Source organism: Melospiza melodia, chromosome 4, assembly GCF_035770615.1.
Source record: "Melospiza melodia melodia isolate bMelMel2 chromosome 4, bMelMel2.pri, whole genome shotgun sequence".
Taxonomy (NCBI): domain Eukaryota; kingdom Metazoa; phylum Chordata; class Aves; order Passeriformes; family Passerellidae; genus Melospiza; species Melospiza melodia.
In genome coordinates, this window is record NC_086197.1 from 88,927,738 (window position 1) to 88,950,922 (window position 23,185).

Genomic DNA, 23,185 nt, shown 5'->3' on the forward strand with positions numbered 1-23,185 from the left:
GAGTATTCTGAAAAGGAACTGGCACTGAACTGGATGGTTTTGAACGACGGTCAAGAAAGTTTATATATTTATGGAATACTAATTATGCCCGTATATAAATTTTCTTTTTAAAGTAGCTAGTCCATTATTTTCTCATGTCCCAGGATTTTAAAATTTTATTTATTTCCTTGCTATCAGTCTGCATATTAAATGCATGCTCCTCCTTTCTCTAAAAGTTACTGCAAAACCAGCACTCTCTTTTGGTATTTGTTTTTCTGCCTTCCAGTTCTTGCTCAGTTTCAAGTTAAACAATCACAACTATACCTCAAGAACTTCTCATAAGACCTAGAAGAACAGACCAGCTTACAGCAGGTAGACAAAAAGCAAAGTTCTTCATGCCAAACAAATTGCGATTTCCCTAGATTTGAGGTCCTTTTACACCCACTCCCTTTTTTTCCTTTTTACATAAGGAAAAACATACAGCAAATGTGTTCTGAAAGCAAGTGTTATTGTGAGTGCATTGTATACATAACATCTGCACTGTATAAGGAGATGATCTAAGGTCCAAGACTGGGTGGAGTGAGATAGGCTGTAAAACCTCTTCACAAGAAAATACTCTGTATACTGATCTAAAGTATTGTTTCTCATTAATGAGTTCCCAATCCAAACTTCACTAACTTGTCAAAGACAAGTATCCAGTGATTCCAGTCACAGATGAGGCAAATGTTGCTTTTATTCTAAAGCAGAAAAACAACCCCCATGTACTCAGAGCTAAAACAGGATAACCACTTCACCGGAATTTCCTGATGCTACATGCACAGAAGAGAAAAGCAACTGCATGTAAAGATCAAGTACATTATTCATTTCTTTCTTAGCCAGTGCTCTATGCCTTCCCTGTTAAAAGCACCAGTGTCTATGTGAATAGTCATTGTATGAGCCTGAACATTTATACAGCCTGAAAACAGTTCTACAGCGTGACTGTCACAGCGGCTGCATGATTTTTTTCATTACCTGAAGAAGGTCTTTTTGAGACAAATCCCACTTCTTAATTCCATTATCTCTCGAGCCACTAAAAAGGTTATCTCCCATAATAGCAAGTGCTTCAATGCCATCATAATGAGGAGGTTCAAAATTATGTGTAGGACTCACGCTTCCAAGAGCTCCTTCAGTCACATCAAACATCTAAAATAAATAATAAAATATGTTATATGAAATTTTCTGCCATCTAACCTGCTTGAAAGTCATGCAGCAAATAACTTCAGGGAAAAAAAAAAACTATTACAGTCTTATTACAGGCCACAGTATGATGATGTATATTTGACAGAATTTATCTACCAGAACCACTCCTTTCTCCTCTTCCACCTCTTGCCTGAAGTGGGAATACTCCACTGACCTCAGAGAAGACTGCTCTGGGAAGAAGAATTACTACTACTTGAATATCATATACACAGCAGCTTCACAGGAAGGGCCCATATATACCCTGTGTGTTGGGTTAGAGAAACAAAGTTCATGAGTAAGTTTGGGAAACATAACTCACTCTGGGAGAATTGCACAGCTAAGTAGCTTCAGAAAGAGGCATTAATATGCTTTTTCTGGACAAGTTGTTTTGCTAAGGGTTACATACTGTTGCACACTGATGCTTGCTTTTCATGTACTAGACACACCTCTCTCCTTGTCTGTGCTCCAAGAATGGGGTGTTAAAACAAACTCTTTAAGAAAGGTTGCTTCAACAATTTAAGCCATAATCAATCCCATCAGGTCTTTGTTGCTGGAGCTGCTGCAGTGTAAGCAATCCTGATTCATTTTGCATTGTAGGGAACCAGAACTCACCGAGTGAGACTGAGCTGAAAGAACAGATGAGCTGTAACTTTTTAAACCACCAGCTCTGTTTCACAAGCAAATGTCAAACTTTATCCTCTATTATTTGCTCTTTATTGGCCTTTTAGAATGAATAAGCTTGACAGCAGAAAAGGGAGAGCTTGGTAGTATAAAATAATACCTTGTGAGCTAAAGGTATTTTAAAATACGTTACCACATTCAATTAACATGCATCAGTTCCAACTGTAACAAAAAATTCAGTGATAAACCAGAAAAATCAGGTACCTAGAGATGACCAATATTACTGACTCAGTAGACAAGACAGTAGTTTCCTGTGACATGACAGTATCTGTCACCAGGCCTGGTAGCCCTACAGACCTACCCATGCAGAGAAACACACATTGTTAAGGGGTTAAAATGGGCCTTAAAGATCATGTAGTCCCAAACCCTCTTTGGTACCAGGGACACCTCCCACTTTAGCAGGCTGCTCAAGGCCTTATCCAGCCTGGCATTGATTACTGCCAGCATTGGGGCATCCACAACCTCACTGGACAGCCTGTTTCAGTGTCTCACCACCTACACAGTGAAGAATTTCATGTTAATATCATAACCTAAATTTCCCCTTTTTCCATCTGTGCCCATTACTCCTTGTTCTGTCACTACAGTTTCTGATGAAGAGCGTGCCTCTCTGGCTTCCCTGTAAGTCTCCTTCTGATAATGGAAAGTTATGAGGTCTCCACATAACCTTCTCTTTTCCATGCTGAATGGAAGCATTGAGAATTCATAGACAGCTGGCTTGACAATTCTGGAGACATTCACTATGGAGAACACACACTACTCTGAAACACACAGAAATGGCTGAAATACCCCTGGACATTGTAGTGATGTAAGTCAAGAGGCAGGCAGACCTAGGAGGATTTATGTAGCCTGGCCACAGAAAGGAAGGACAAGAAGGACAGATAAACTTCTCTGCTGCTGACAGCTTTGTTTTCCAAAAGCCCTCCCACCTCCTTGCTTGTCTCAGGAGCTCACAGCATGACAAACTTGGATTACATGATCCCACCCTGTTGTTCTCACTGAGGTCCTTCCCTCATTACTGTGCCAGGATGGCAGCTCATTACGAAACCAATATTCTGAACTGTGCAGAGAAGTAATTCTCAGAGTGTCTGCCTCTGTCTCCCCATTGCATAAGAATCCCCTGGCCTCTAACCATAGGGACATTGCTGAGAGGATTCAAATCCACAGCCCAAACTGTCCAACTGTGCACCAACCTCCCAGGCAGTTTTTTGCATCTGGCACAGTGCCCAGCCAAGCATGCAAGAATTACAGAATAATATGAAAAAATGAAAGCCTAGCTCAGTGAGAAAGCTCACACAGGTTCTGGATCTTGCTCCACCCCAGCTGTGTTCATACACTCGTCTCCAGTGTGTGAGAAGAACAGAAGGGTATCCCCTCATAACAAGCTAGGGTTTCTTGCCCATTCTCTTTGGCCTCATGCATCACACATTCTTGCAGTATGAGGGTCGCCTTTACATGATGATCTAAAATTTATTAAGTCTGGTGATTTGGGTGTAGCCCTGAGAAACAGGAGCTTGTAGGTTTAAATAGCCACTGGCTGATGTGAGACAAAAAAAAAACAAAAACAAAAAGAAAAAACAAACAAACAAACCCCCCCCCCCCAAAAAAAAAAAAAAAAAAAAAAAAAAAAAAACCCTCCTCCCAAAAAAACAGATTCCACAGCCTTGAGTAAATTAATCACAACTCCAAGAAACAGAAAAGTATATTGGCCACCTTGCCTGAGAAGTGCTGACCTGGCTGTCTTCCCCACTTCAGAACGAGCCTGGGCTAAACCCTGGACTCTCTTACATGAGGAACACACAGGGTGTCTCTGGTGAAACAATTAGGTCTGCACTCCAGAAGAGAGGCACTGACTTAAGATAAAGAGCTAAATGTTACCTAAAAGTAGGTGTTATGAATATTTCTCCAAGACTTTGTACATCTGACATCCAATTGAATGGGGATTAAGAAAAAACTAAACTGGAGACAACCATGCATCCATATTTCTTGGTGAAACAAAAAAGGCATTGAAGTGGTAAGTATTATGACTGAATATTATTCATGATCCATGACTGGTGAAATAATTTTCATTTTGGCTATCACATTTTGAATGTGTAGATGAGAGGCACTTCTGCTGAAGCCTGCATCCCATGCTGATATGCCAAGTTACCTTTATATAATGATCCTTTGAACCAGTGATAATAAGATCTTGTCCATTGGAGATCTGATCGACAGTAAGGCACATTACAGGACCCTGGTGACCAGTTAGCTTTCCTGTAGACTGAAATCTTTAAGGATAGGAGAAGAAATGAGGATTTGTTAATTTTTCACATATCCAATACAGTCCATAGCACAGCTTGTGACAAATGGGTTGTTTTATTTTCCCTTTGTCTTCAGTACTCATCCTCTTGTTTACCTATACTCTATTGTTCATATCCATGGATAAATATTAAATCTACATTAAACACAACAAAACCCCTCTACTTATGCAAAATAGGAATTAGAACATTTTAAAGTAAAGATGAATCAGTCCCCTCGTAAGTATTTTCTGTACTTTGAAAGCACTCTTTGGGAGCAGGTTCTGTTTGGAAAAGTGTAATTATAGTGCAGCTATCATAACCCCATATTATATTTCATTACTTCCATTGGCTTCCATCATCTCATCAACAATTACTAGTCAGGATTCCCATCCTCACCTTACAAAAGTGTGTTTTGTAGTGCCTGTCAAACAAAACCTCGTGTTTACCCAGTCATTTTTACTGAAATGATTCACCACAACCTTAACACATGAGAAAATCATTATCTCAGTAACCACCACAGGTGGATTAGCTGATCTGTAACTGATACCCTATTTTGCCCAGGTGTGGACACTACCATATAGAAGAAACACTATACTGACTGTGTCATGTGCACAACTTTGCTGCCTATGCACATGTAACCACCTAAAAACATTCTCTTTGGCTGGTGTTCTGTACCTTTTCAGGTCCCACATCCTCACTGAGTTTCCAGCAGCTGCATAGAGGAATGTGCCAGTTGGATTTAGTGCAATTTGATTGATCTGGTTCTCTCCAGCTGGGATAGCAACTGTTCTGTTAGTACTTCCTGAACACGCATCAGCAGGCATAGCTTGGCCTGAAGACCTGAGTACAGAGAAGGAGAAAAAGGAAAAAAAATAAAACCCCCAGATTCTACAGCTAGTTTGCCACACTTTGTATACTCTCTAAAAATAAACCTATTTCACTGAGCAAAAAAGGCTATAAGCCAATTATGAATACTGAACATCTGATAAGACTCTATAAGCAAATTGTTTTGTGTTCCCATAGATTACTGGCGTCCCATATTGACTTAGCCTGAACATGTAAAGAAACATTGCCAAGAGTGTACTTATGTTACACTGTACTGCACTACTGAATTAAATATAATAAAATGTATCTAAAAATAAGAATGCTCATTGGAATGCTTGGCACCTGAGGTTCAGCATACTCACGTCAACGTCCGAATGCACTTGGCAGAATCTCTGATGTCCCACACCTTGATATAGGAGGTTGAAACTGTGAAGACCAGGCTTGTGTAGTTGCAATATTTAATAGAAACCACATTATTTGGATGACCCCCTAAAGACATAATCTCTTGTCCAGTTACCAAATTCCAGACTTTACAGGTACGATCTAAATAAAGACAAACAAAAATGGGAAAAATATTAACAATAATCAAAAAAACCTGAAAAATCTCATGCTTTTCCTAAACTCTGTTAATTTTTTTAAAAGCACATTAATTCATTTGCACTCAAACATTTTCCTTCATTTCTGTAGACACTGCAGAAACACAGCTAAATTAAGTAGTTCTTTAGAAATACACATAGGCATCCATCTATCATTATCAAAACTAAGCAAGGTTGATCATTAAATGTGCTTTCAAGACCTGCATATTAGCTCCCAAAGCATTTTAAAAGGGATTAAAATCTCAAGGGAAGTGAAAATGCAGACAATTTAGAGGCTGTAAAGTGTGGATGATGATAGATGAAGAGAAGAATCCAATTTTTAATTCAATCATTCATTATCAAAAACATAGTTCAGGATGAGTTTTGAGACTTAGCATGGCTGAGTTCTGAGTGCCACAACAAAACTACAAAGGTGAGAAGGGACCCAAACTCTTCAGTGTTTTGGGGGCCTCTGTAAGTCCCAGCAGAGAGTGCTTTAGTCACTGTTTTGATTCCATAGCCAAGGAATTTAAATACTGCAACCTTTTATGTATTAAAATCCCAAATGCACAGAAGTTTTCAAGAAATCTTCAACCCTACTGGCAAGAACAAGAAACTCTCCTTGCTGCATGATGTCTGTATCACTCCAGGTATTTTAGATATACAATTATACTGAAATAAGTACTGGAAGGAAGAAGAGAAAGCTTCATGTATAGACTCCAGTTATGATAGCATGAAGGTAAGTATAGCAAGACCTGTCTGCCACTTCAAAACACCAACTACCAAGATCAAAGATCTGCAATACACATGAGAGTTTACTGGCATTTCTGAATTTTTCTGCAAGTATTATCTGATGTCAGCGAGCCAAGACTTTCTGCTTCAGCAACCATTTCCAAAAGATTTAACTTTATTTAATTAAACAACTGTCTACACTCTTGAGTAAAAGCATACTTGGTAAACTCCCCTCAAAAAATATATATACAGAAAAAATTCTCCCATAAGTTTAAGAAGCTAGGATATGACTTCACAAAGGTTAATATTTGCAACATCTGCAAACATCCATTAAAAAAAAAAAAACAAACTACTAAATCTAGATATAAAATAAAATTTTAAAACATGCCATTTTTTCCCTCACATAGCCACTAAATTTAAAACCTCAACAGAAATTAACTAAGTATTATTTACAAAATCTAAATCAATGTCCTTTGTTGCAACTGTTTATGCTTGTACAAATGTTAAAATGTTGGCTTAAAACCTGCAAGATCAAAAGTTTGCCAGCTCACTCCAAGTTTGTGATTTGGTATTTTTAACAGCCAGCTAGCAGAATAGCCACAGAACTCATAACTGAATATTAGCAGTGGAAGACCTGCATCTGATGGGGTTGTCAACTGTGCTAATACTGGGATAAAAGGGATGTCCTGAAATGTCAAGATTTATTCATTATATGAGCTAGTCAAAAGGAGAGTCTTCCTGTTAATAGGTGCTAATTTCTTCCCAGCCACTCTAATTCCTGTTAGCTTTGATACTTTCAGGAAAAAAAAAACAAAAACTCTAAGAGTCTGCCATAGTTTCAGCTGCACAATTAAGAAAGTAACAAGTCCTTTATATTAAAATAGGTGTTTGTGAAAAGAATCCATTGAGCTCTGGTGGCCTCTGGTGGTATCTTTAAGGCAAACTGAGCAATGATACTGGAAATTCACTACAGACAGGAGGAAAATGTTCTCTCCAAAACACTGCTTCTATCAGTTTGAGAAGTTTATAGAGTGACTGCACCATCCAGTAAGGAACTTAGAGGCTACTAAAATTCCAGGCCGTCCCACAAGTGCCATGCAGTTCTCATAACAACAAAGGACAGGAAACGAGATGCACAGAGGAAGCAGAAGACATCCTCAGATGAAGATAGCTCAAAAAACCAACTATGGCATAAGAGTATCCAAACCCTGTGCAGTAGAGCCACACATGTCCAAATTCCCACCTCCACCCTTACCTGAAGCTATCTGCATTGCATGTCATGTGTTTGCATGCTACCGTGACTCCTTCCATCTTATCACTCAACAAGTGTTAATGTTACTGCTTTTTGTGGTTTTCCACGACAAATATGCAGCCAAATACTACACTTTGCAGTTAGAAACCTGTAGATAATTACTGTAAATCTGTCTGCAGCTTATGTTGAGAAACAGACCCTTGGAATTTTCCACTGTGTTTACAGCACTAAGCACAAATTGAGACTTTCACAACATCCCAAGCTGTCAAAGCAGCCTCTGTAGACAGCAGAGGTGCACAGAGCTTGCCCAACCTTTAGATCCAGTGAAGAGAAGATCATCAGTTGCATCAACACAAAGCACAGCCTTGGTATGCCCCTCAGCTGTGTAGATACACTGAAGTGGGGACGATCGGATGCCTTTTGAAGCAGGAAATGGGTTAATTATCCCCCTAAAGAAAAAAAGGAATGTGAGTTGGGCACAGTAATAGACACAGATAAAGCTAATTTACTTGCATGTAGGGAAAAAAAATTAACCTAGTTCTTAGATGTGAGGGCAGAACAGCTGAATGCCTTTCATAAACTATGTAAGGACTTTTACTATTCAGCCTCAACACATGTCCACTCTGGCCTATCAGTTAAAGAAAATCACAAAAATAACAAACAAATGAAAAGACAACAGGATGCTAAATGCTGGGTACATGGCAAAGTCTACATAATGCTGAACAAACCAGGACACTTAAAGCTTCTGTATGCCCAAGATCAACCATCTAAACAGCATAAACAGCTCTGAAAAATGGAGCAAATGTAATGTGCTCCACCAATTCCAAACTCAGCATGCATTTCACATTGCCTGCATTCTGTGGGCAGACACAGAACTGCTGTCAACTTCTGTGCCTGAAAAGGCTCCCACTGCACCCTGTACCCAACAACATGCTCATGGCTCAAATAGCTAAAAGGGAGGATGACTGGAATGCTGACACCCCAGAGGAATCTTCCTGGGCACTTTCAGCTAATTCTGTGCTAATGCCAAAAGACTAACTTGCCTGAAATAAACACCTCACAATTCTTTACCAAACAAAAATTACTAGCAGTCTAAAATCCCATGCATACAATTGCATGCACACACACCCCTTTAATCTGTGAAGTGTAGAAAAGCCTCAAGGTAATGCCCAAAACATGCAACACAGCTGTGACCCAGCCAGCTGGCAGTTAAGACTCACTGTCATGCTCTTTTGGGAATCACACACATAACTGTGATGAAAAGGAACTAAACCATAGCCCTATCTCATGAAAACAAAACCAAACAGAAAAAAGTATCAGATGCTTTAGGAAAATCTAAAAAATTAGTAATATTGTCCAGAAGTTTGCTACAGAAAGGAAAAAGTCCTTTATGATACAAGCTAACTTTGTGACAACTGATTAGCTTATCCAGTACATTAAAATTATGATTTTTAACATTTTTACAGTTCAGGACATCTTCACTCATATAATTCATTACTCCTCAGCAACCCTTCCTTAGATCTTACTAGTATTAATAGTGTCTTGAATTGTGTAACATTATCTTCCTTGTTTTGGAAAGGCTTTCACCTTTCATCTACACTGTTTTATGTTTTCAAGAAAACAGGAGCAATTTGCTTTTAAATTAATTTAGGTCTCCATGCTTTATTTTCTAGCATCATACTAAACTAACATTATTTTCTCTGTAGGATTCCCTAGTGGATCATGCTGCCTCTGAACGGGTTATTCCTCCTGCTGTTCTCACCCACTCACTTCCATGACAAAGCCATGTAAAATACATGTCCTGGAGCTATTTATCTACGTATATGCAGTGTTCTAAAATCTACAGACAAAAACCACTACAACTGCTACAATGACCAGCCAAAGCCCCATTACATTATTAGCAATTATTTGACTGCCCTTCTCTAGATAAACTAATATTTTACTGAGTACCAAAATCCTAACCCACAGGGACACAAGTGGCAACATTTCTTTGATCTCTTAAGCCACTGTGCATTGTCTCAGAAAGAAGTAATAAAAGCTACTCATTTTTATTTACACTAGGATTTCATTTTTAGTGATCAAAGCATAAAATGGAAAAAGAAAAACAAAAATAAGGAGGGAAGTAAATGAACTATAAAATGTCTGCTTCTATTTTTTTTGTTTTAAGAAAACAAAGAGAGAAACGATGTGTCTCAGGAAATGTTTACACCATACCTCAGTTATAATTAAAACACCTGACATGCTCAACAATGATAAAAGAATACCATAAAAAAGGAGAGGGGGAAACATGCTTGACCCAAATCTCAGATATTTCACGTTCCGGCAAAGGCAAGAGAAACAACGCACAGCTATCAGGAAAAGTCATGCAGCAAAATGAAATGTCTTAAGAACTGGAATAACTTTGATGAGAGATGTCAAGAAAACAGAAAAGAGAAAGAGAGAGTACCTTTGTACCTCCGACAGAGAGGAATCACTTTCATCAGACCTACAATCAACAGTGGTGGAATTGTGAGGAGAAAGAATATAGGTATCAGCAAAAGAATGCCTCCACATGAGAAGAACACACAACAGCATGGCCAACTCAGAAAAGCAATGCAAATCCACAAACATTATGCAGCATTGCTCAAGGTATATCTCAAACCAATGATGATATGGGGGTAGGGAGGAAAGAATAATTATCTTAAAATATCACTCTCAGCAGTAAGTTACAGTAGACTGTTTCAGCTCCAGAAGATGAGTAACAGCAGCTGAGCAATTTCTTATTTCCCCAACATTTTCTTAGAGAAGTAAAGGCAAAAAATTAAAAGGAGAAGATAGATGCACAGGTTAACCTCCATAAGATAGTGCTTGTTGAGAATATCAAAAGAAAAAAAAATACTTTGAACATCAATGCCTGCTAAGTGTAGAAGAGACATGCAAAATATTAGTAAAAGAGATATAAATGTTAAATAAGATAACTCACTCAAATAAATACAGCGATTTGCAAGCCATGCTAAGTTCAAAATCCTTCACCTCTCATTTCAAAAAATGTTTAAAAATAAAAACCAAGAAAACATACAAGACAATATTTTCCCAAGACATGATGATTTTCAGTACATCTTAAGATGTACATTTTCAACTCAGACAGATTCAGCAATTTCTACTTGACTTCAAAGTCAGGTCAGAGAAAACAAAAAGGGTTTGGGGGGAGTTAGCAATAAGAACGGTAAGCTAAGATAAGGAAGTCACAAGCACAGTTACTGAAAGCCTTGCAAGCCACTGCCTGGTATGTGGTGGCTGTAGACCTCTGAAAAAAACCCCATTTTATTCAAAAAATAGTGCCAACAGACAAAAGCAATTTCTTATGCTGCTAGAGTTACAAATAAAGGTTTATTTTAAATCTGAGTTGCAGTTCATAAGCACTGCATGGTATTTGCATCAGTACTGAAACCTGTAAAGAGATTCTAGTCAAGTAAAGTCCACTGCCATTTGGAGAAAGGTTCCTAAACAGATGCCTAATGTGAGAAAAATCTGTTCTACTTCTTCTAAACAAGATATGAATATCATCTACTCCTGCAGATCACCTCCTAAAGTCAGTCTGTTCAATAATTTGGATACTCTCTAAACAACTGTGTTCTAGCCATTTCAATGTCCCATCCTCTGAGGTGCTGTTGTGAGAGCACTCTGAGCAGCACTGGAGCAACTGAGTAACTGTCAAAAGCACTATTTCCTAAATTATCACCTAAAATCTATTTTTGAGTGTAAACACACACAAATACACAAGCATCTAAGAATTCTACCATTTTCTATTTTGGGTTTAAAACTACAAATACCAGACATAGCCTAGAAAACAGGAAACAAGGTTCAGCAGGAAATTTCTCTTCTCAAATTTTTACAGTGGTTCCATGATAGTTTAAAATATTTCCTTTGTAAACTACGCAAACACATGAGAAATATCTCCCCTCCTGTCTTGCAGAAGGGCAAAATTTCTACCAGACACTACACTGAAAACTTGAGCACACTTTGCATTTCCCTGGTTGGGGGCTGAGGCTTCCCTTTGTGACTTACTTATCCTGCTGAACTGATGTGTTTCCCTGAGAAACAGTAAGACGACTAAAAACATTCATTTCATTACGGGGCCGGCTTGGTGGGGAAGTAGGAGGTGACAGACTAGCCTCTGGGGCTCCAGAATCTGAGCTACAAAAAAAAAAAGAACATCTTCTTTAACAGGTTAGAAAAGTTAGATGCAACATGCCTCAAACGTTAGATGCTCTTCTCTTAAGCAAATGATTGAGATTTAATACAGATATTTTTCAGAGAAGGCAAAAAGCTTAGGGCTGCAGAGTGCAAGATGGCACAATGTTCAAAGATTAAGTGGTAAAAGTGAAAGCTACAGGCAGAAAACATAAATGTAAAACGAAGAAATTCTTATAAAATTGAAGGCTCTTAGAGATACTGTTGACTTTGATTAAAAAAAAAAAAAAAAAAAAAAGCAATTTGCAAATGCTCCAAAGGACATTTTTCTCAGGGCTCTGCCCCAAGCTATTTTGTACAGAAAAGCAACCTGGAAAAAATCCCAAACAACCACTCATAAGCTGAGCAATAATATCAACAATGGCAGCAATATAAACTGTCCTGGAAGAAAAGAAATAGAAAAAATATAGATTTATTTTTCAAGAAAATTCAAAGTTCAAATTATGTCAGAGGAAATGAATTTAAAATAATCTTACAGTTTTTGTTCTTTTGTCTTTGTCTTTTCCACTGTTTTCTCATAGGCTTTTCTCTTTGCTAAAGGTGAAGGCTCAGGTATTTTCTTCTCTGGAAGAGATGGCTGTCTCGAACTAAAACAAGAGCAATCATTATCTCACTCTAAGGCCCATCACAGAACATTACCTGTCATTCTCTCAGTGTGATTTCAAATTTTAGAACATACTTAATCTATTGTTGTCTCTCTTGAATTTAAGGATTATAAACTTGTTCTCACACTTGAATATTTTTATATTCAAGTTATTAATGTTCAAAATTGATGAAAATACAGTGTCAGATGCTGAGCGGTTAAAGGAGATACGCTAATTCAATAATAAAAGAGACTCACTAAAAGAAATACAATGGAGTATGCGTCCCAAATTAACATCATGGAAGTTCTTAAATTTCAGATTCCACATTTATATCTGCAATTGACCATTTACAGACATGAAGAACAGAGAAATCACAATGATTCTTATACACAAATGAAACTTTGCAGTAACATACTCATGTTAATTAGGAAGTGAGAAGAGGTACTTCCCACTGACAAGCTATTATAACATGGTTTCTCTTTATCCCCCACTTCCCTTCTCCCTTGCTTTCCATCCCTCATTTGTCTCTCCAGTTCTTACTCTGAAACAATTCCAATTCACAGTCACTGTGAATTGGAACCTTTTATTCCCCTCCCAACCTTTTATTCCCCATTAAAATTAGCAAGAATATCAAGAGGACAGTATTAAAGCTATTTCACCACAGTGAGACAAAAGAAAAAAGAAAGGAATCTGAGTGGTCTCCATTCTTCTGAACTTCCATTTCTCACTAGTTGAGCAATCACAAAAGCAATATTTGTTTTGTTTTTCCTATTTCTTTGTATTTAGAAGGATTTTTTCCTATGAATATGAAACACTCATTAAAGCAAGAAAGCAGATTCTGAAAGTGTTTTTGTTCCACACAACTCCATTAATCAGATAAAGCTCATTTGGCAGGCCACCTGCCTGACATGGTTATGACCATCAGTCTCAGAGCCCTACAGGTTCTGAACATGCATAGCTCCAACTTCTCTACATGTTTCCCTTAAGAGGAAATCTGTGCTATATAAAATCCACCTGGAGACTGGAATGCAGAAGAACATAATTTAATATGGACAGCACAACCACAAACAGCTACCTGACCCAAGCAGAGGAGACAGTCTCAGGTGATCACAAACCCTCACTGGAATGTGAGGGACCTAATGCCAAGAGCTGCATGTCAACCCTAGAGTTCCCTGGGGTCTTCAAGAGACAGGGAAAGGAGGACAAGTGATAACCTGCCTGGTTTGGCACACAAGCCTAGCAGTTAAGTCATAGAAAAGGGGAGAAAGGGGATCCAATTCCCTCAAGGCCAGAGCACCCATTTCTATGTAGGGCTCCCTTACCTCTAGGCATACTGTGCAAAGGACACCAAAAAAAGGTGGAACAGGACACACTCCCTTCCCTCTCTTTATGCTGGACCAGTATGCATTTAGGAATGCAAAAATCCTGAGGTCACAAGGCAAATTCCATGAATCAGGTTGACAGGTCTTCCAGCAAGGATGACAAACAGGCTGTAGTGTCTATTGCCAGGGTTGCTTACATGTCTACTGAGCAGCTGCTCAATTAAATAAACCAAAGCAGAAACTGGAACCCAAGCTCCTCTGCCTCACACTGGCATCCTGCATACTCAGACACAGAGACAACTTCCACTTGCTCTCTCTCTATCTACCCTTGAGTCTTCCATCTTTGACTCCACACTGGAACATCCTCAGAAGAGGGTGTAAATAGCATCATCATTTTCTGAATTCTTTTTGAAAGCCTGGCAATGCAGTTATTATAAAAATACAGCTATCTTGCTGGAATGGACTTCCTAAGCAAAGGTGTAAAAACCAGGTGCATGATGGCAATGACCCAACAGAAAAGGAACAGGACACATACGTACTTCCAGGTTTCCAGAGCCCTTTTTTATCTGCCAGGACAGACATCTGAACAGAGCTGACAAGTCCTACAGAAGACAACTATCCTCTGAAAAAGTTGCTGTAGATGAGTTGAGCATATCAAAGGACAACAGCACTAACCAACTTTGTAAACAGAATTCCAGTTAAATTAACTGCTGGCCATATGTATTTAGATGCCTCCCTAAATAACAGAATCACACAATGGTCTGGATTGCAAGGGACTTATAGATCACCTAGTTTCAACCCCCTTCTCTTAGGCAGGAACACATTCCACTAAACCAGGCTGCTCTAAGCTCCATCCAACCTGGCCTTGAACACTTCCAGGAATGGAGCATCCACAGCTCCTCTAGGTAACCTGTTCCAGTGTTTGACTCTCACAGTGAAGAATTTCTTCCAATATCTCATTTACACCTACAAGCTTTCAGTTTGAAGCCATTACCCCTCATCCTATAAACACACACCCTTGTAACAAATCCCTCTCCAAGGACCATGGAATCACCACAGACCTTAGAAAACTGAGGGGGTTCCAGAGTGGAGCAGTTTGTACATATGCAGACACCTAAACATACAATTAATTTCTGTCTCTTTGGGAATCCATATTTTGGATTACAGCCTCTACATTCCCAAATGTTGCTTAAGTAAGTGGCAGAAGGAAGAAAACATTTATTACAGGTAAGGTCCAAATCTCCTCCTGAATAATATATTTTATTACAAGAGATATGCTGGCACCACAGGCCTATAAGGGAAGGCCAGATGGGTCATAAAGACAAGCTTTCTTCAACTAAGACCAGATAAACCAGCAAGAGTTCTAGTTTTGTAAAAACATATACACTTGCAGTGAGAAGGTCACTGCAGATTGATTGTGGGAATTTTTGATCACTTATCTACAGAAACATGATCAATACCAATTCAGTTTGTGAGGCCTATTGCTGACTGAATTGACTTTTTGACAGTATGCAACTCTCAAATTCTTGCAGAACACAGTTTTGGGGAAATCCTTGTTTGCCTTTTTGCTGGCTCACTTTTATAAATGGATACATTCTAGAAGATAGAGTGAGGCAAAAGTTGGCATTACCTGAGTCTTGGATGTCAGGTCATAACACTTGATGTTTTAGATCTTGAAGCTTCAAAAGTCTCTACTGATCTCATGCTAACTGCTGAAACAAGTGGGTTTTCTCCACCTATGCTCACCCTCACAGCATTCTTTCCAAGCAGATTCTATTTGCACTGAAGCCATCAGCATGGGTTAATAATTGCTGTCAGCAGTGTTTTACTGTTCACAATTGCCACCTCAAGCACATGCCAGAAATACATAGTAAAAAATACAAATTGCAAATGTGCATTAGGTAGAGACTGCTGTAAAAATATTATGCAAATAGGACAGGTGAATATTAAAAGATGCTTAACTCTGGAACCTGAAATGTGAAGATAGCTACGGGACACTGAATGTGGACACATCATTGAATGTGGGAAGTGTACTGAATTTACACATGAGCTTGTGCAACACAGGAGGTAGTACCTAAAAAAGCCAAGAAAAGGGTCTCTAGCAGTGAATGGCCAATAACCAGCAGTGATATTGGTAGATATAAAATGAACAGCAAGAGCAAGTGAAAATAAAGAGTGTGTGTGAGAGACACCTGCTGGTCCCAAAGTAAAATGACAAAATTATTTTTAGTTCTGTTTAGAATCAAGAGATACTTTCGATTAGTAAAACTGTTCTGCAGGTAAGTGCAACCTGCAAACAGAAAGGATTTTGAAGATTCATAATATCTAACATTTTCCTTTCAACTTTTTACTTGAATATTCTATTGTTGCTTCGACTTCTACATTTTATGCATGGTCCATACATGACAACTCACTGAAAGACTTTTCCTAATAATTTGGAAAGGATTTTGAAGATTCATAATATCTAACATTTTCCTTTCAACTTTTTACTTGAATATTCTATTGTTGCTTAGACTTCTACATTTTATGCATGGTCCATACATGACAACTCACTGAAAGACTTTCCCTAATAATTTGGACCATATACAAATACCATTATAAAGTTTTGTTTTGTTGGATTTTTTTAAATCTCTCTGCTGTTTTAATCAGATTCTCACTATCTCCCTAGAATGTGCATTTCCCATAGCACTAATACAGCAAACTGTTCAAGGTGCTAGAGGGGTTTTCCCCTCTACATAGAACACAGTTACAATAACAAAGCAGCTTAACAGAACTTACATCTTCAATAAGAACCACAGTACCTACAAGACTGCATTTATACTTTCTAGAGTGGTGATGGTAGAAAGGAAAGAACTTTGTCAGTATTATTTAGTAAGCATCAAGTATATCAACCTCAGTTGTAAAGTTAAAATAATAGATTACAAGAAATCAGCAACATGCATTTTTTTAAAAGCAAAGGATAATTAGTTCAGCATGGCCAAACTTACATGCTGCCTATCTTAGAAGGTAAGCCAGATGGTGGGGGTATAAACTCTCTGTCCCTAGCAGAAGTGTCGTGTGTGTCAGCAGCAGCCCCACTTTCCTGGGTTTCGGCGGCTGCTGCAGCAGAGCCAGCGGGGGCAGCGTCTGCGGCGCTGCCGTCGGAGCCCAGCTCGCTGCTGGCCGCGTACAGCAGCTCCATCTGCGTGGTGGTCCTGCGGCGGGCCTGCAGACACACAGACAAACAAACACAAACTGCACTTCAGCCTGCAAAGCTGTGTGCCAAGAGTCCCACACTCAACCCGGCATTAGCTGGCGATTAGCATCGCTCGCAAACACTTGGCAGCTGCCTCTGGAAACTAAATCAAGAAGCTCGTCTCGGATTTTGGGCAATGATTTCAGAGGAGGCAATTCAAATTCAATGGCATGAAACGTGGATTTGACAACTGGTTTCCAAGGATATCCTTTCAACCAGCTGCCTGCCAATACTACATGAGTACAATTGTACTCACCTATGGTTTATCCAAATGAAATGTTATAAAGCAGAGAGGAATAAAGCAAAGTGTCAATTTAAATACCTACAATTATAAAATTCATTCAGCATTTCAACAATTTGAAAACAACAGAAAAACTCACAAAGGAGCTAAGCTTTGTGCAAGGCAGTAATTTGTAAAAAATGGATCACACATGTTAGGTGTCATTTTAGAGTGAAATTAAGATCTATTCCTCAGGGAAACAAAGACCAATAGGGAAGACAAAGACGCAATCTGAAAAGAGCTGTTACAAAAATGATATGTTTATTTCATTGCATTTCAGACCAAATTCAGTTAAACAGCCCAAAAAGCTGCACACCAAGGAATGTTACCAAATAATTCAACAGCCAACACAGATGGTTTCTTCCAAAGCCAATTGCAGTTGGAAAAGTGGAGGCTAAGCTTCTTGCTTTGCAAACTTGGTTTATGCTCCCATGAGCACAGAAGCAAAATTGCCATCAGTGCACATTTCCAGTTCCCACTGCCATTAATATTAAAGTGTAGTCAGCCTAGAATATAGTCCTCCACTGTCAACTGTAATTAAGACCCTGGAGGTCAAACTTCTGTTTCATAAACTTCAAGATTTCTGTGACAAATTGCAAACAATATGCATGTTCACAGTTCCCACTGGCAACAGCACTGAACTGTAGCCTAACTAATACTAGTCTGCAAAACTACACCAGTTTGGAGTGCAAGTAACTGAAAGAACACATCTCTTTCTGGAATATTAATAACTTAACCCCAAAATACTGAAGAAGTAATTTTTATCATTGCTTCTTAGAGTGGAGTGTCCACACAAAATCATATTGCACACAAATCATATGCAAAGTATACATCAGTTCATGTCTTCATTCATTAAAGTCTCTTGGGCAAAGCAAGGGCATTCTCCAGAAGGTAGCATTAAATTATGAATTATTATAGAACCACTTAGAAGACACGTAGAAGAATTATCATCATCATCATCATCACTGAAAATCCTACCTTGCTTTTGGGCTTGACTTCACCACAAAGCTTCAAGAGATCTGAAGATAATGTACTAAAAGAAAAATTGCATCACAGTTAGGAAGTCATACTTTTTGCAGATTTGCAGATGTGTATTTTTATTTTATTCTTCTTTCTACTGAAATCGTGGGCAAAGTATAATGAAACAATGTTAGAGATACTTTCAAAAGGATACAGAATTCTGCATTACAAAAGGAAGAAATTACAGTAATTTTTCTAGAATCAGTAGTAACAAAGATTCCTCACCTGCCTTCTGTTCCAGGACTATGTAATGGGGCATCCTCATCAGTACTATCTTCCAAATTTTCTAGAAAATTTCCAGAAGAATAACATTAGTCTGTTCCTCTACAACAGGATATGAAGGCTTTAAGTGCTATACAAAGCAACTCAGACAATGTTGAATGTAGATGAACAGAGTACAAAAGACAGGGATTTTCAAAATTTCTTGACTGTTTTCTATCCAGCCCCACTGAATTTTCCTTACACCTAAAGTAATTATTTTCATACAATCTAAATACATCATACATCTAGGCATACTGTGCCAAACATGGTCCTCTGTCTACTCTAGCAGAGCAACAGAGATGATAGAAAAACAGAAATTCTAGAAGGAAATCTGTAAGAGAGCAGATAAAGCAAAGAAAATTATCTGCAAGACATGGAAGATATGGGATGTAAATCACTGGACAGTAAGAATGTCTCTCTCCTCTTTTTTTCCATCCTCTTGCTCCAAGACAGAATCAGCCTGACCATAAGGAAAAAGAAAATGATATTTTTAACTAGCTAGTGAGCTGAGGCTCAGCCTCCTCTGATACAGAATGCCACCAAGCATTTGAGCTGACAAGAAGCAAGCACTTTATTAGTATATAAGGATTCATTTCAAAAGAGGATGTTGCTACCACTTAATACTTTAGAATTGCTTGCTAAAAAGAGATTAATTTCTAAAGGAAGCTGCTCAGTAGAAATGTTCCTGAAGCAAAAATGGGTGCACAAACCTGTCCACAGAAGACAAAACCAGCATGCATGCCACACACTAACACTGTCAAACATCCAAGTAACACTTCTGCATGCAAATGGTGCAAAACATTAAGCTGACACAATGAGTCAAGGGCACATGTACAATCAGTTCCAAACTGCTGGGAAAGCAAATCCCCTGAATTGTGTGTTATTCTAATAATACATTTTAGACATAGATCAAGGATATAGGTAACACATTTTTGCAAGCAAAGTCCCTTATTTTTGAACATACTCGTGAAATATTAAGGATTAAATAACCTTGTAATGACATTCTATAACATCTCCTCTTTACTAGAAGAGACACTGAGTTTCTTTACTTAATTTCTTTCAAAAAGCAGATACCATTTGCAATGCATAGAACAAATATATTTGTAACCCATATTAAAACAGGTTTGTCCATGTATATATCTTTAAAGTTCATGCTTTGGAGAAAGGAAGGAAAGATATGCAGCTTTCAGCTGAATTTTGAGAAAGAATGGAAAAAAGAGAAGGAAAATACTGCCATTTGTGTATGCTGCATCTAAATATTTTCCCTGAAAAAGTTAAAACCATCAACCTAGAACCAACACCAATAATGCACTTCAGAGTTACCCAACTGCTTAATTAATTTTAACAATGTAAACTTAATTATCAGAAATACAACAATATTCTTAAAAAAGCAGGGTCACAGGAACAGCACTGTGAATGTTCAGGTTTCTTTTTGCTCCATCATGGATTTGAGGCCAGATTAAAATCTTTCAATACTTATTATTGTCATTAGTGTTGCTATTATTGCTATTATTATTATATGCTTTCTGCAAAAGTGGGGATTTAGAGTACTGCTCCTTTCAGTAAGACAAAAGCAGCATCCCTAAAATAAATGCATTTGAAAAAAAATTAGAATTATGTTACTTCATCCTCTACTCATAAAGAACTTGTGATCTCTTTTTACAAGTAACTAAGTAGAAACTGTGGAATGACCACAAAACGTGGGATTTTATTTGTAGGTTCACTCTCATGTGACCTGATGAGTATCTTCAGTTTGTCTGCAATTCAACACAGGAAGACTGCCCAAAGCCCCAGGAGAGAAACCAGTGTGCAGAATCAACAAAAAGATAGAAAGAGCAAGATTCTGTCAGAGTGAGAAGAGAGGAAAGGAGAAATGAAGTTAGTAAAGACAGTAATGTTTGCAGGGATAGCTGCTAGCAAACCACTGCTTGCAGAACTGGTGGAGAATTTTCTGATTATTCATCTTCATCCTCATGCAGTGGCAACTGGATGGTGCCAGAATAAAGCCATACACCAGCACAGCTCACCCAGAGGAAATGACATTTGACCAGCCCTCTCAAAATCTGCACATAGATCATTGTGACCCACATCCATTAATGTCCATACATCACAGGTGGGAAGTAAAAGCAGCTTCCACAAATCCTCAAAAAGGAGTCACTTCAGCAACATTCAAAACTCAATTTCACGGTCATTTTAACTCTTCATAAGAGCAGATGGGATAGTGAAGGGCAGCTGGTTCATCCACCAAGGTGGATGTGCACTGAATTTCCATTCAAGTCAAAACCTGAGCCTGTGATGTACTTTTCTGCAGACTGAAACTTCTTGTCTACAGCTGAATGCAAGTGCACAACTACACTGGGGAATGTTCAAGCTTTTCTGAGCCAAGTGTATTCAAATGGATCAGAACTTCTGAAGATGGTGGATCTGAAAGTAGGCATCAAGAAGGCGAATCACAAATACCATGGAAGTGCATTTCCTTTGCTTGGGATAAGGCTCTCTGTGCTCTACCACTGAGATGTCAGGCATCTTGGTGAGACTGATCTCAGGATCTGCTGCCACCCACACTTCCACCTGCAGGAGCTGTGTCAGGCCCTGCACCAACAGCATCCCTGTGAACCAGCCAGCAATCCCGGCAGCAAAGCCTCACAACTGTGGTGTCTGAACTCCCTGCAGCTAAAAGGCTTAGTCACTAGTGATCCACAAAACACACACTACCAAGTCTTGGACCTAGGTTAGTGCAGCATATTCAGCTGCATTTCCTTCCTATAAAGTGTTAGCAGAGTCCTGAGAGGCTAAGATACTCTAAGAGCCTCAGGTCATGCTTGCAAAGTGTTAAAAAGCTTTTTTAATGAGACAAAACTCTACGAAAAATTTGATTACAGAGCTACTGTTTCAATACATTTAGCAAGTGGCTTTTCATTGCTTCAGATGTTGTTAATAAGTAAAAGCCTGTCCAGAGCTAAAGCAAATGCAATGCTGTCAGGAGAAACAAAGCTCCAACAGGGGTGAACATGCACACATATTAAAGGCCTGTTTTAGAGACACTATGATGCTACAAACCACTGAGGTTCCTGAATAAATAACTGGCTGCATGTAGCAAGATCCCCTGACACAGATCTTCAGGTGTCACCTGACAGGAAAATGGCCAAGTTCTCACCATCTCTACATTATGATCTACACACTTCCGTGTAGTTTTGTGCTTTGAAATGCTGTGCAAACTAGCACAGGACAGTAAAATGTGATTAAAAGTAGCACAAGACAACACAAAAGGAATTAGCACTGGTAACAGGATTATTTTTCTCAAGTTCCAAATACAGCCAATTCTTTGGAGGGAAGAAAATAAGCTTAATTCATTTGGGAATAACTCTAAAGCAACAGCAACAAGAGACTTATGTCAAAATCAGTGAAGTCAGTAACTTAAACCCAATTGAAAAAGTGGGAAATAATCCTGCATTCTGTACAATATTTACATTACAAAATGAGCTATTTGCAAAAGGTTAAAAGTGACCTGCAAATTAAGAATTGCCTTTTTTCCAAACCTAAAAAGATGAGCAGAATTTGTTACAACAGTAGTATATCACAAAATAGTTTTATGTAGTCTGAACATACTTTGGGCTTGCAAACACCAAGTTATAAATTTGAAATACAGCTCTGCTTACTGTCTTCACTTTTAACTACCACAAGGGCTATTACCACGAGAGCTAGGGGTGGTTTCAGAAAGGAAGAAATGCTCTTTAAGCTCATGATAATGAGTACATTTACAGAATAGTTCATGCAAATTTCACACACTCACAAATTCTAAGATGCATCAGTTAGTGAACATGAATGAATTAGTAACTCATGCAGCTGTACAGTACACAGAAAGCTAAACATACTTACCCAGTGGTATGCTATCTAGGTCTGTGTAAATACAGCAACAAGGAAAAAAAAGCAACATTCCAATCAAAACATATCCATTTATAAAAAGAAATAAAACAAAAGTACCCAAATGTATTCTAAATTTTTCTTAGTATCATCTCATGAGAAGTAGAATAGATGCCGTAACGACATAAAATGCCAATCCAAAATCCCTAGCATATGATGACTGAACGGGATTAAATTTTTGAACTTCCCATTCAGAAGTTAAAACAATTCCAGACTGTCAAAATAACAAGCAGATTATTTGAATTTTAAAAAATCTCAATAATAAGAAAACTTTGTTTTCTACATTTCACTGCTGAGAGGGTCTACTTAAAAATGCCATATATGCATGTCAATTGTGAAGTATAAGATGTTACAGTACAGCATCTATTCAGAAAGGAAATAGTCTAGAATGCCCAGTACAGCATGCACAAAAGGCAAACATGACATGCAGCTGACTATTCAGAAAATGATGAAAAAACTACCTTGCAAAGCATGACCCAGAAAAGCATCAAGTTCAGGATTTAATTCAGCTTTTTCTTTTAGCATATGAAACAGCAGTTGGTTTTGAGTAGCACTAGTAATTTCTGTCTGCTTAAGGCGTCCCTCAAGAACTTTGATCTGAGCTTCTTTCTGAGCTGCTTGGAGACCCTAAGAGAAAGAAAGATAACATGTTTTATCAGAACCCTTGTTTTAGAAAATGAAAATTGTCAAAATTTTTTAAAAGCTACAAACACAAAAAATGTGTACATTGCAGCTGCCTTCTCACATCCTGAAGATCAGGTGTCAACAAAGGGTCTTTTTCTTTCCTT

General features: G+C 38.3%; 1 protein-coding gene across 7 annotated transcripts in view; it reads right to left on the reverse strand.

The window, feature by feature from the left end:
- KIF21A (kinesin family member 21A) overlaps window positions 1-23,185 on the reverse strand; it is an 87,493-nt gene that overhangs the window by 5,018 nt on the left and 59,290 nt on the right. For 2 of the 7 annotated variants that reach the window (XM_063155467.1, XM_063155465.1), the window contains 12 exons: window positions 22,859-23,024; window positions 22,353-22,373; window positions 18,438-18,498; window positions 18,171-18,225; window positions 16,665-16,882; window positions 12,248-12,358; window positions 11,586-11,714; window positions 7,851-7,987; window positions 5,342-5,522; window positions 4,830-4,994; window positions 4,025-4,142; window positions 991-1,161 (listed from right to left, as the gene is read on the reverse strand). In XM_063155467.1, the coding sequence (XP_063011537.1) occupies window positions 991-1,161; window positions 4,025-4,142; window positions 4,830-4,994; window positions 5,342-5,522; window positions 7,851-7,987; window positions 11,586-11,714; window positions 12,248-12,358; window positions 16,665-16,882; window positions 18,171-18,225; window positions 18,438-18,498; window positions 22,353-22,373; window positions 22,859-23,024 (1,533 nt within the window). Of the gene's footprint in view, window positions 1-990; window positions 1,162-4,024; window positions 4,143-4,829; window positions 4,995-5,341; window positions 5,523-7,850; window positions 7,988-9,984; window positions 10,024-11,585; window positions 11,715-12,247; window positions 12,359-16,664; window positions 16,883-18,170; window positions 18,226-18,437; window positions 18,499-22,352; window positions 22,374-22,858; window positions 23,025-23,185 lie in introns of all 7 variants that reach the window. The other 5 variants (XM_063155468.1, XM_063155466.1, XM_063155472.1 and 2 more) reach the window with 4 other exon arrangements.